The 13938-nt window shown below is 43.7% G+C and overlaps 1 protein-coding gene across 3 annotated transcripts in view; it reads left to right on the plus strand.

Annotated features, from left to right (window-relative positions):
* ARMH3 (armadillo like helical domain containing 3) overlaps positions 1 to 13938 on the plus strand; it is a 127232-nt gene that overhangs the window by 90943 nt on the left and 22351 nt on the right. For all 3 annotated transcript variants that reach the window (XM_064663107.1, XM_064663109.1, XM_064663108.1), the window contains exon 24: positions 2296 to 2374. In XM_064663107.1, coding sequence (XP_064519177.1) covers positions 2296 to 2374 — 79 coding nt within the window. The remainder of the gene's footprint in view (positions 1 to 2295; positions 2375 to 13938) is intronic.

Genomic DNA, 13938 nt, shown 5'->3' on the forward strand with positions numbered 1-13938 from the left:
CCAGGCATGAAACATGCGACTTGAAAGCCACAGTGTTGGAGAGGCTGGGTAATGGAGAGTGTGATCGTGACTCACAGGAGCTGCTTCTCTGATTGGATTGCAATGGGAAGAGTCTGGGCCTGTCTCTATCTGCCTGCTTGCCCTTCTCAGAGGGAAGAGTGTTATGGGAAGCCTGATAGGTGCCCTGCTGAATTTGTTTTATGGATGTAACTGTCAAGGTTGGTGTGACTGCAGAAGCCTCTCTGTGCTAAGTGTGTACTGATGCTACAGGAGAAGCTGCTGGAGTGACCCTGTGCAAGGACTGCACCTGGTGTGTTGGAAAGGTGTGTGGCTGGGAATGTTTAGTTAATCTAGGGTGGCCAACAGGTCGAGGAAGGTGATTCTGCCCCTCTTCTCTGCTCTCATGAGGCCCCACCTGGAATATTGTGTCCAGCCTGGGGTCCTCAGCACAAGAAAGACATGGACTTACTGGAGCAAGTGCAGGGGAAGCCATGAAAGTGATCAGAGGGATGAACACTTCTCCTCTGAAGACAGATTGGGAGAGTTGGAGTCATTTAGCTGAACAGTAGGCTCTGGGGAGACCTTAGTGTAGCCTTTCAATACTTAAAGGGGACTTATAAGAAAGCTGAGGGAAAACTTTTTAGCAGAGTTTGTTGTGACAGGACAAGGGATGATGGTTTTTAACTAACAGGGTTGATTTAGATTATATATATGAGGAAGAAATTTTAAACAATGAGGGTGGTGAGGCATTGCAATAGATTGCCTAGAGAGGTAGTGGATGCACCATCTCTGGAGACATTGAAGGTCGGGTTGGACAGGGCCCTGATCAGTCTGATCTTATTGAAGATGTCTCTGCTTGTTGCAGGGGGGTTGGACTAGGTGGCCTTTAAAGGTCCCTTTACAACTTAAACCATGCTATAATATGTCTACGATCTGCAAATTCTGTTTTGGGGGATGGGAGTTTAGTTGGTTTTTTTTTCTTTTTTTTTTTGCTCCCACTCCCTGCCCCTTCCACACTGTTTTTCTTTATCTGTATACTTAAAGAAGTAAGGATGCTTCCAGGCAGGTTTTCTATCCATGGGCTCTGATTGACACCTCTGAATACCACTTATTCCTAGACTGGTGCACAAGCTCTTAGCTGTGATGAGGTCTGGAGACAGCAGCTGAAAGCCCTTCTGCAGGGGGAGGTATGGGGAGGAGGGAATCCATTAGAGTATAAAAGAGAGAGCTGGAGTGAATTTTCATGCTGATGAATATGAGTGGAAGCCCTGACTGCTGCCGCAGTGTAATCTGTCTGAGCAAGTGTTCTCCAGGCACAGTCAGCACACATCTGTGCCGAGCACTGACATGGCCTGTTCCCATGATGAGCATTTACCTCAGCAGTGGGTCTCATGAGTAATATCCCAACTAGAGCAGTTGCAAACTCTATCCCAGGGAGTCTTTTCTGTCTTGCCATTTGTCTGCTCAGCTGCACCTGACGAGCAGAGGGGAGGCTGAGGATATAACCACCAAACTGCAGCTGGATTTTTTTCCCCAATTGTTATTTTACTTTCAGTTTTAGATTTCTTACGTCTGCCTCTAGATCTGCCTAGAAGGGAAGGGGAGTGTGTTGGTGCAGGTACTGAGAGAAATGAGGCAGAGAAGCAGAAGTGACCAGCATTTGCTGCCATGTTTGGGATACTGACATAAGTTATCTCTAACAATCTAAACTGGGGCTGAGCACTAAAGTCATTACAGTAAGAAGTCAAAGTGTAGTGGCTTTAGTGATGGATGACTCCAAGTAAGAGCCAGCTACAGCATTTTAAACGTAGTGGAAATCCAAAGCAATAAACCATCGGCTTCATCATATCAGGCAACAAAGTTCCACAGAGCAAAATGTCAAGCAATACTGATTTTGGAAGGGATGAGGAGCTGCAGTTCCTGAGCAGGATGGGGCAGTGATAGCCATGTTTCCCATGTTCCAGTGAAGAGACAGCACAATTTGCATCCTGTTCCCAGCAAGGCAGCAATTCCCTCTTTCAGAGCAGCAAGGACAGCCCAGCATCTGCCGGTACAGATGCATCCATGTGTAGGGCAGTGCCTGTGCTTGTGATTTCCAGCCAGCCTGTGTCTGAATCTGCACTGGCCTTGGCAGGGAGTGTGCCTTTAGCAGAGCAAGCAACACTGTGTAGTGAGGGAGGAACCACTTCTCGCAGGACCGTGGTTCCACGTGCACCTACTCAGACTGGCAGGGAATTTCTGCTGCATCCCTAAGCTGTTCCTGAGGCCTCTGAAAATTTCCCTCCTTTGTTTCAGAGCCATCATCAATCACTTCAACCCGAAGATCGAGTCTTATGCTGCAGTGAATCACATATCACAGCTCACCGAGGATCAGGTAAGCCAGGCGTGTGATGACCTTTGGTCATGTTGACCTCTGGAAGGAATATGGGTTTTTAGGACTACCTTGTGCTCGCTGGGATTGATGATGTGGCAGCAGTATGAGGGGTGGAAGTGGAACTCTCATGTTCCTTGTTCAGATGTGGGCGAAAGAAAAGCAAGGCTTGCTTTAGCCAGTTTTACCATCAGATGCAGAGATTTTGGTCCTGCAAATGCAGAAGGATGGGTATGAACAAGGAAAATATGCAGCATTTACAGCAAGTGTGGTTGGAGACTGAGGATGCTGGCATTTAGAGTGGGACAGGAAATTTTTAGCAGCAAATTTAGAAATTTAGTCATTGGGGAACTGTTGGGCATAGCTTGATTTTTTTTTTTTTTTTTTTTTTTTTTTTTTTTTTTTGGTGATATCAGGGAGTTCTGGCAACAGTCGGTGGAAATTTTCTAGGGTAATTGTGTTCAGTTGGTTTAGATTTTGAAAAGAGAAGGCTTTTCCTGAAAAGGGTGGTAGGGTTAGGTTTCCCTTCCTTAATTTGGCCTGGTTTGGTCTCTTAGTGTCCTGCTTGTATTGCATTAATGTATAAATGTGGCTTTTTGAAAATAGGTACTGTGTATGGTCTCAGGAAGGGAAGAGCTGGCCTATTTCCTAAAATAAAATATTGGGATTATGCATTAATCATTCTTGGAGAGGTAAATGACTCTGCAGGAGCAGGTGGTGGACAAAATGCAGAGCTGCCACGTGAGCTGGGGGAATCATTCCAGACGCAGCTGCGTCAACACCTCTGGACTTTCTGGAGAAGAAATTGTGTATGCAGTCTAGGACAGGCTTCATTGGAGTCACCTTGGATTGCTCCTTCTATTGGATCCCATACTTGTGCTTGTTAAAAGATCTTGACTGTAACCTGCTCTGCAATTAATTTCTCTTTCTGTCTGTGATATTTTTACTATTTCTTGATTACTCCCACTAACCTTTTCATTTATTAACCTACTTGATCTGTAGTATGCAACACCCCAAAAACTTGGGCTGAATACTGTCCTGGTGCAGTGGGGGAAAAAAGGTGGACCTTACTGCTTTGTATTCTCTTCCTTGTATAGCTGTATAGAAGAACACTGGTTTTAATTTACTCGATTTTCCTTATTGTTCTGCCTCTGAGAGTCACTGTATCCACAGCTATGCTTTGTGATGGTTCATGTTATCAATCCTCATTCATTGATGATACACTGATTGCATCAACCCAGGCCCCTTAAAAAAGAAAAGCCTTTGATAGCCCAGTTTAAAACTGGAGGCTTGGATAGAGGGGAATTTTGCATAGTCTTTGAGTTATTCTGAGAAAGGAAATGAGCTTTTCACTGTCAGCTCTGTGTAGTATTCATCCCCCAGCAGTTCAGGGAGGTCAGGTTAAATCCTTTCTTCCTTGTGTGTTATTCTTTAAATAAAATCTCTAGCAGCAGGCAGATAATGAAATCAGTGCTGATGTGTAGAGCATTTTGAGGAAGATGATTAGGAAGTTGAAAGACAGACAGATTTTTCTTTTTTCTTTTCTCCCTCCATGCTTTCTCTCAACATAGGGAGAACATCAAACAAAGTAAAGCAATAATAGGCCCTGGTGAACTGCAGAGAAATAAGGGAGATGTCACTGTGGTGAGGGACTGTGTGGTCTCAGTGAGAGTGTTTAATCAGTGCTCTGCAATTCACTGCACAAGGAAGAGAGGGATGGAGACTTCTTGCCTCCACTTTTAATTATGCCAGTGAGCTCAGATCTGTGTGCTGGACTGTGGTTTCCCCTCTGTCAGTAGCCATCCCACCTGCTATGTTAACGGTAGATGGCCCAGATCAAGCCCAGGGTCTGGATTTTGTGGAGTAACAGAGTTTGTTGTTTTCGTTGTGTTGGCTGTTCAGTGCATGTGGAGGGGGATTTGTGGGGATCAAGCTTGTCTTTTGGCTGCTGCAATCTCTTTACTTTTTTGTTTTTTCTTCCCGCTGTATCTTTTGCTTTTACTCGCGTATTCACTTAATTCACCATCTCTCTGCTGTCCATAAATATTTTCTGCACAGAATCCACCATCCTTTATAGCCCTGTTTTTTGAAGTGTACCACATTGAAATATTTAATGCTGACATTTAGCTTGTGTGTCCACACATAGATACTACATTTGTAACTGGTTATTCTTTCCTTTGAGTTATTCCAGTAGTTTCAGGAGACTGGTATTTCTTTATTGGAAACATTCATTGTTACAGTTTTCAAGATCAAACTTTTTTTTTAATGAGGATTTCCTTCTTAGATACTAGTCTTTGGCCAGATTCTCATATGGCTGCTTATACTCCTCTGAGGTGTCTGAGAATATCCTGTTAATTGGGAAGGTGTGGCTTTGACATAGCTCTCTCTGGAGGGGAATTTCCAACTGCTCTGATTTGTGTCCGATTCACTTGAACCCAAGTTCTGACACCCTGTTCATGTGAGTTAGATTATCTTTTTATTTATTTATTTTTGTATTTTTAATATCCTTAAAAAAAGCTGAGTAATTAGCTGAAAGAGATTTTGCTCTGTCTTTTTCTTTTCCTAATCCTACTGAAGCCTTTATTACCTTGTTAATCACTAATGTCCATTTATTACCATTCTAAGTCTGTCATTTCAGTCCTTTCTCCTTTTTTTTATTTACAGGCATTAATTTTAACAATATTACGTGCTGAGGGGATTTGTAGGTCCTTGAAAATGATGGACATGGGATTGTTTTAAGCATAGACTGTTAATACCACAGTACCTCCTCAGCACTAAAGATCTCCAGGAACCATAGTTTGAATATACAGATCTCTGTTCTAGACAGGTATATTTGTAAGACTTCATGGTACTGCTTTGCTGGCTGTTGTGGGGTTTATCCAATATTCAGATCAGAAATACTGGGAAGGGATGTTTTTTGTTTCATATTCTCTTGAACGAAGAGTAGGAGATTCCCAGAGGCAAGCAAATGCCAGGGATTTGATGATGAGCCACTTCAGTCTATCAACACCATGGCATCCTTGTCAGTGCAGTTCTGCAAAGCATCTACTTGTCAAGGCAAACTCAGAATCCTTCCTAGTCATTAGCAGTTTTACAGACCTTGCTGTAGTTCCTCACCATGAAACAGGGAATTATCTTAGCCAGTTATTGGCACTTTCCCTCACTTGCTCTTTGTTAAACCTGACTTTAGTGTTAATTTGCGGTTTTGTGGTATTCTCCCTCTCAACACATTTAGCTCCTGCCTGCTCATCTTTTAAGGGATCAAAGGATGCTGCATAGTTGAAAAGGTAGGCTTGGCCATTACATTTGCCAGTGTAGTTTTGGCTCTTCCATGAAAGTGATTATTACCATGTCTTCAAAGAGATTTTGGTCTCTTCTTGTGTCAAATGGCAAAATAGCCTTTTATGAAATGAATTCATGGGCTTATCTGTACTTTCTAGATGACTGGACTGCCTTCTACTTAATGCATTGGAGGCAGTAGACTTTCTCTGTGCCATATCTGATCTGAGAAGCTCCCAACGTGTTTTCTAGCAGAAACAGTTGCAGAGAACAGGGTCAAAGCAGGGAGGAAACAGCAACATGAGAGGGCAAGTGCAGACAAACAGAAAGGATAAAAACACAGCATGAATGATCTGGATGGGGTCTCACATCTGCCTTTTCTGGATGTGAAAGAGCAGCTGTTTGTAAGAAGGCAGCTCTCTGCCTGATGGCAATGTAGTACAATTTTCAAGAGAGGGTAAAGTAAGAGGAACCCAATAGTTTTGGTGAAATCTGCTCTGAGTAGGAATGTCTTGTGGTGCCTTGCATGCCAAGCAAGTGTTTTACCAGTTAGAAAATTGCTCACTAAGGTCTCATTTTCTTGTTGGCACTTTTTCTCTCAATGATTTCCTCTCTAAGGGTCTTAAAATTGAAATGGCAGACATGTGGGACTGATGATGCTTGCTAGTCAATAACATTTATGTGCTTTTTCTAATAGAAGCCCCTCTTTCTTCCCAGCTACAGTGGGGACATTATGCCACCTCCAAAACAGAGGTGAAGTTCACTGTGAGAGACAGCTGTGAACACCTGTTTTCTGTCTGATAACTGCAGATGGAAAATGCTGGGAGCCAGAACAGATTGTGATGGAAAAAACAGGACAACTGAATCACTTTTGAACTTGTGACAAATGAATGTAATACTTAGGTTGTTTCACACTGTGACACCTTTATAACTCAGGTAGAATCATAGAATTGTTTTAGGTCAGAAAAGACCTTTAAAATCATCAAGTCCAATCATTAACCCAGCATTGCCAGTAGCTGCAATCCAGTTTGGCCAGGCAATTTCACAAAGCCATTTCCCTTTCATTGGTCATACCTCAACTGTTGAATGGTCTCCATGCTGCCCCAGTCCTCATGGCCTTCTGTTACCTGGTGGGGCTTCAAGGGACTAACCTGAAGTGCAGCTCAGGGACTGTCCACAAGTGACTTGCACAGAAAGACACAAAAGGATGTAGTTGGTTTCGATGTCCTCAAGTGTTTTAATTCTGAGCCATTGATGTCACAGTTTATTCAACTTGTTCTAGTTTCCATAACTAGCAGCAAAACCCCTAGCAGATACCAAATGATGAGCCACCAAATGATTAGCACTGCTGGCAGTGGTGTTAAGAGTTAAAAGCCTCTTGGCATGTGCACGTTTGATATTTCTAAAATGCTGAGTACCATCAGTGCTAGGTACTACTACAGTAAATCCCCCTAATCTCTTACATTAGTATAATGTGTTGTGAGGGCTCCAGAAATACTTTAAAATGGTTTTGGCTACCTCACTTCTGAAATGCAGTGAGCTTTGGGGTAGAAAGTCTCAAGCCTGCTAGTGCCCTGTTGCACACAGTAGTGGGAATGTGAAACTCAAGCAAAGGGATCACCAAGGCAAGGCCTTAATTTAAACTCAGCACATCTTTGCAAATGAGGCAGGGATGTTGGCTTTCATGGTCTCATTACAGACACCTACTCATGACTAATGGCTTGAAACAGATTTTATTGCTTAAATAGAAAGAGCTGAGCTGCACCAGGTGAAACTGGAAAGGATCTATATAAAAAGTCTTCTGGAGTTGGCAAATTGCTGGTTTGCTTAGCTTATGGGGGTTTTCTCTGGTTTAGATATCTTCCTCTTTTTTTTTTTTTCTTTTTGTTTTATCAGAGAAATATCCCTGCAATTTACTAAATGCCTCAGACTGCGTTATGCAGTGTGCCAGACTGAATGGGTCTGAGCAGGCTTCAAGGTCTGATCAGCTTTGCAGCAAGGAGATTAGAAGCTGGAGGTGAGCTTTGGAGCAGTGACTTTGTGCTGTGTAGTGCCTTTTATTAACATGCAGAATACAATAAACTGTGCGTCACTGGAGGAGGGGGAACGACTGTGGCAGGCCCTTAGAGGGACAAAAGAAGGACTTTGATTTTAAAAACAGCTACTGCTGGAGAGATACAACCCTATTCCTGTTTCAATCCCAGAAACTCCAATAAGAAATGGGAGAAACCCTTCAGTTCCCTTCCTTCAGGCTTGACACAAAGGTTCCCCAGCATCCTGCCCATTACCCCGGGTTGCATTTAGCTGCTCTGTGCCACTTGGAGGCAAAGTTACCCTGAAACACCTCAGTTGCTCCCAGAGCAGAGGAGTCTTTCCACCCTTTGTGCAATGCAAATGCTGAGGCATGTCTTGCTTCCACCCCTTCTGTGAGCTGTCCTCTCGGGCAGATTAGGGACTGCCTCGAAGTACAAACTGGTTACAAAATAAGTCCATTAAACTTCAACTTTGGTTCCTACGGCTGTTTTCACATCCTTGCCTGGCTGTTGCCAGTATCACAGGGACTGATGAAGGCCTGAAGACTGCTGTAGTGCAGGTGACCACTGAATGCTGGGGACTTGTTTTGGAAGAGCTGCCTTCTAGAGCTGCTACTGCCTGCTGGCTGCAACTGGGTAAAGTCTCCTGGAGCAAGATAAGTTTCTATGCTGGGGCTGCAGAAGCAACACTCGGGGTGTGAGTTATGACCCTAGCCTGATTCACAGCTGGGAGTGTGCTGAGCAAGAGCCATAGGTTTAACTTTGTAATAAGTTCCCAGTCCATACTGTGGAAACGAGCTGATGTTTCTCTGGTTCCTAGTGTTTGTCCTCCTTCCCAGTGAGTGTGTTTCAGAAAACACTTCTGAGATGCCTCGCAGGTTTGCTTTTTATGTGGTACTTGACTAATCCTAGAAAAGAGGCTGTGGGTAGCTAGAGGAAGGGGCTAAAGGCTGGGATCTGAACTGGCTGTCACTGTGCTGCCTTGAGCAAACCTTGAGCCCTGTGTCCTCCTGAGTGAGAGGGCAGCCAGTGAGGAGCCCTTGGGGAGCCAGGCAGCATTTGAAGTGCTGTGTGATCTGCTGGAGAAGGCTCCTGTGGAAGTGCAAAGCAGTGTTACAGATTCCCATCACTGCTAAGCACTTGTATAGGGCAGGGAAAGCTCCACAGAGGATTGCAACAGGATGATCAAAACAGTCTGCATTTATAAAGATTAAATTGCAACTTTGCACATCTGCAATTAAAGCAGGAGCTGTCAACGGCTGGCTTGTGTGAACACACAAATCAATTTGCATTTTGTAAAACTTCAGATTGAGAAGGTTTTTTAATCCCTTGTGAAACAGGAACAGACGCTGGCTGTTGCCATAATGCATATAGATACCGTGCAAACTTCTTTGGTCATTCTCTGTAAAGCTGGATTTATAGCACTACACTTCGTTGCTCTAGGCTTGAACTCCACCCTAAGCTTCCTTACACTCAGGCATCTCTCTGCTCGGGAGTCCTAAAGGCAGACAGGCTGCAGCCTGCTGTGTCAGCTACAGACAGTGATGTGGCTGTGAGAAACCACTCCTGGAGTTACATTCTCCTATAACAAAAAGGGGACAGGCTTTGCAGTGACTGTCAGCCCTGCTCACTCTGGGGCTTCTTTAGGCTAAAACTTCTGCCTTCAGAGACTGCTACTCTTCCTTCTCTCTAGTAGTATCCTGCTGTAACAGATGATATTTTTCTGCCTTCCTTCTCTGGATCCTCTAACTGGAGCTGCAGCTGTTTCCCAAAAGTGACGAATTGGGTCATCGCTCTGATTTCTAAGTGGGAAACAAATGGAGCTTTGTGGTCTCCATCCCTCCCAGAGCAGGGGAGTAAATGCTGCTGAGCCAAAAGGTGCCGCACCTGAGCAGAGCTCCGCTCAGCTGGAAGATTAGTTTTTCTGGCTCTCTGACATTTGGCATTTGTGTGTTAAGACATTAAGTTCAAATTTATTGTCCACAGTAGGGACCTCAAAGGCAAACCTTTTAACAGTGGAGAAGGCAGCATCCCTGATGTTGTATCTTCTTGATCTTCTTTCTGTCTTCATGGGAGATCTGAGGCAGGCAGTGGGATTGCTCAGAGAGCTGTCACTCAAGGACAGCAAGCTTGGGGGATTGATGCCCAGAGAGATGGAACTGGGGAAGGTGGTTCTGCATCAGCCAAGTGCCAGAGGCTGTAAATCAATTCCACTGCCTCAGTCAGAGGGTGCCTGGATTCCCCCATGGCTCAGTTAAGGCACAAATAAGCTCCTGGGGAGCTAAGTATTGCTAGCAGCACACGCTGTTTGAGCAGCAGCATCTGCCTCATATCTGGCAGAAGTGTAGGCCTGCAGAAAGATATTAGTTCATAGCCCTGTGTTTGCTTTCACCTGAATACCTGTTTGGAGGAGTTCCTATTTCACTTTTTCCAATTCATGGATTTATGTTTTCCACTAATAAGTGCTTCACAGCAGGAATTTCTGACAGGGAAAGTGTTTTCTGGCCTCCCAGACAAGAAAAAGGTAAATTGTCCTGGAGCATTGTCTGACAGTACCTAGGGTTTCTGGAAAAAGCTGATGGGACCCAGAAACCATCACTTGCATCAGCGTTAAATAGTGTGTCACAGTCGTAACAGTGTTAAACTTAGAAGCTTTTGTTTTCCATGAAAACAGATGTTCGTTAGGATAACCTCTGGCAGTAAGAGGATGTATATGGAAAATCTGCTGGTATATCCTGAACATTTGGAGTACGGGGTGATTTCTTGCAGACTGTCACCTAATAACATTGTTTCCAGTGACCCCTGCCATATGCTTTAGCCTCCTAGTTGGAAACTTTGCCAATAAGTGTCACTGTGTGCAGAACCCTGCTAATGAAATATTGCGCCGAAGGCTTATTTGTGTACAAACCCCATCGTGGATTCCCAAGTGTATTTCCCTCAGCAGCTGTAATTCAGCAGATTGCATTTGGTTTTGAGTTGGATGTAAAAACACACACAGAATGCAATTAAAATCTTACTGTAAGGCTTCCTGACTTCCCAGAAAATACTGGTTTGGGGTCCTATGTAAAAGCTGTATAGAGGTGGAGAAGTTCTTAGGAGTGCTTCTCCCACTTGCAATGACATGACAAAGCTCCTGTCCCTTAATGGACTGATGACATTCTGATGTCACTCTGAGACAGTGACAGCTGCTTGCAGTGAAGTGTAATGATGGGGAGAGACAAGGCATCATTCTGGCAACAAGATGCTAACATCAGGCATCTGACTAGCTAACTCTTCTTGGGGTGCTTTGGCTTTAGGGAGGTCTCTGATATCTTTTGCAGAGCAAACTGAGCTGCCCTGGAGCTCCATGAGTGTGTTTAACACAATGGAAAACTGGAAATAACAGTATTATGGTGATACTGTGAAAATTTGTTTCTCTGGGCATTGCTATCAACTCCCCCCTGGTTATATTTCTTCAGCACATTGTGAATCAAACCATTGCTCTTCCTGCAAGTAAGACACCAATCTTTTCATTTAAGTATTGCATTGTCCTTTGCAGCCTTCTAGTTCAGTGATAATTAATGTTCCAAACCCAGGATGAATCAATCCATATGTGAATCCGGAGGTCAAACAGAGCCTGCCCTGAGACGTCTCTCATTCTGTCAGCAGTTCTCTTTCCAAATGTATAAAAGAAGAGTTTGCTTAGCTGGCTAATGACTGCATCTTCCTTTCCAGTACTCTTCTGCACTAGAAATACGTATACCCCTCTCCAAACCTAGATACTAGCCTTTGCTCAGCTGTGTCATATTGGTGATTTGCTGGAGTCGGGCATCTGTCCATCCATCTTGCAGGAAACATTAGCTGTTCCTGTCACCCCAAGGTTTATAAGTGATTTTGTACAACAGGATGTAATACAGAACAAGGATCTAGATGGAGCTTCACGTGACTGTATCTGCAGTTATTTTCGTCCCTTTCATTTCTTCAAAAAGGTAGCTGTGAGCTACAGTATAGACTTTTTAAGGCTGTGTTTTGTTGGCAATAAGTGCTCTCTTTGTTGAACATCTTGAAACACTAGAACAGGAACAATCTTCCAGCTGATGAAAACAGAAATGTGGATTTGTGAGGATAGGCATGCTGGAACCTAGACTTTCTGATTATCTCCTTTGTTTTTTTGCATCCAGTCTGTTTGCTGGGAATTTTCTACCCTGTCGTTAATGCTCCTGAAAGCCAGTGACTTGATGGATGCGTTTCACTACAGAGTCTTAATTCTCACCTCAGCTATAAAGATTTGATTTTCTATTTTAAGTGATGGACCTATTTAATTACAGTACCACCTACAAGTCGCTTTATAGGCATAGAAAGGAAAGTTAGATCTGTTGCTGGGCTAAACTCCTCAGAAGAATAAAAGGAAAGCTGCTGTAATGCCTCATCTCAGCCTCTTTGCAGACACCTGAGCATGACACACTTTTTGCAGGGGAGAATATTAACATGATCTGAACTTAATTTCTCTGGCTGATGACAGTTTCCCACATCATCCAGTTTTTGCTGAGCTTTCCACCCTCACTAGTGCCCAGAGGGATAATATTCCAGGACTGCTTGAGTTCTAAAGTGCTTCTGTTGCTTTTTAGTATGTTGATGCTTCTGAACTAGGACAAAGTGGTACTCGGGCTGGGCAATTAATGTCGTACCAAACGTTTTAGCATAAAGAAGTTGGTCACTGACCGCTCCTGTCCCAGTCACTCATCAGGAAGTCAGTTGTTAACTTGTGATCTTGTCAGCTGCATTATTAGCTTAAGGCATAGCCTGGTCCCTCATCCTCACCCAGCAACCCTTCAGTTGAGTGAAGCATAATTTGAAGATGGAGGTAACTGTTCTGTTGTTAGACATGGACTGAAGCTGCCATGCTTTTCATACATGAGATCATAACTCAATGTAACCTCAGCTTATGTACATCAGGGAGAGCTTTTTCTGAGATGAGCTTGGAAAAGGTTAGGTTAGGATGCTTGAAGAAAAATGGACAATTGGTTTGATCCTGATCTTTGTTTTAGAAAAGAATGATGCAAAAATCTCAGAAGTCAGATCTGGAGAGTAGGAGGTTTTTATTTTGATAGAATTCGTCTCTAAAAAGGGGGTGAAAAAATCCCCTACTGGCGCTCTCCCAAACCCCCTTACTTTCCAGTGCTCAATAGGGATGTGGTTTAAAAGGTGAATCCAGACTCTGGACTGTTAAACCTATTTCTGGTCATCTTACATAGTTGTACCTGGGTGCTCTCAGACCACTGCAGCATCTTCTGCCCTGCTGCTTGTTACTAAGTCAAGAACAGATGCTCAAGAAATATCTACAGAATATTTAAGACAGCTCTCCTCTGTCACGTGCTCTTGGAAGAGGCGATCAGATGGTTCTGATGCTGGGGTGCCCCTCCCTGGCAGAGGCTTTAATGCCTGCTAGGGTAGGGTCAAGTGGCATCTCAGATCACAGGCCTCTCTTGTTCTGTATGGCTCCTGCTGTGTGTTCCCTTCTCTCTGGATACTGAATTGTTGATCTGGCACAGTATTTGACTTGAGTTTTTTCCCTGCCCTTGTTTTTTTCTGGGGGTGGCTGTGTGCCATCATGCTGCTGACAGCGCACACATTCGAGAGGATTCCTTTACATGTGCCTCTTCTGGCATTTTACAATTCTGTCTCTTTCAACATGTGATAACAGAATATAAAGTAGGTCACTTTATTTCTTTTCTGCTTTTCTTAGTTCTGGAGTACTTGTGATATTTGAATTCTTTCTGGTATCAGTTTTGGAGACTCGTGACTGGGAGAGTTCAGTAGACTTCTAAAATCTTGGTAGTCATCTTGGGATTGGGCCTTAACAGGACACTAGGGACATCTTTCTTTGTAGCCTTTTTGTGCCTTGGGTAGCCTGTTAATTAGTGCCCTTGACATGTTTTAGAGAGGTGAGAAGGAAAAAAGATGAACCTTTCCTAATGCACAACCATTGCTTGCTGCTGTGATGCATCCTATGGCTGCTGCCCGCCCTTCCCTACTGTCCTTTCTGAGTTGATTATAGCTGGCAGTTGTTGTCTAGAAGCAGTAAACCAAGTGAACAGCTCTACTTATTGCAATTTGTGAAAATACACCAAATAAAAGCTCTAGGCACAGTCACAAGTCAGTCCTTAAAAAGGCATATGGAAGAAATTTAGTCTTTTCTGACTCAGGCCAGTTCAGGCTACAACAAACCTTTGAAGTACCTGAATTTTTCAATCTGCAGACTTGTTTCTGGATTTT

Source organism: Pseudopipra pipra, chromosome 8 (genome assembly GCF_036250125.1).
Source record: "Pseudopipra pipra isolate bDixPip1 chromosome 8, bDixPip1.hap1, whole genome shotgun sequence".
Classification (NCBI taxonomy): Eukaryota; Metazoa; Chordata; class Aves; order Passeriformes; family Pipridae; genus Pseudopipra; species Pseudopipra pipra.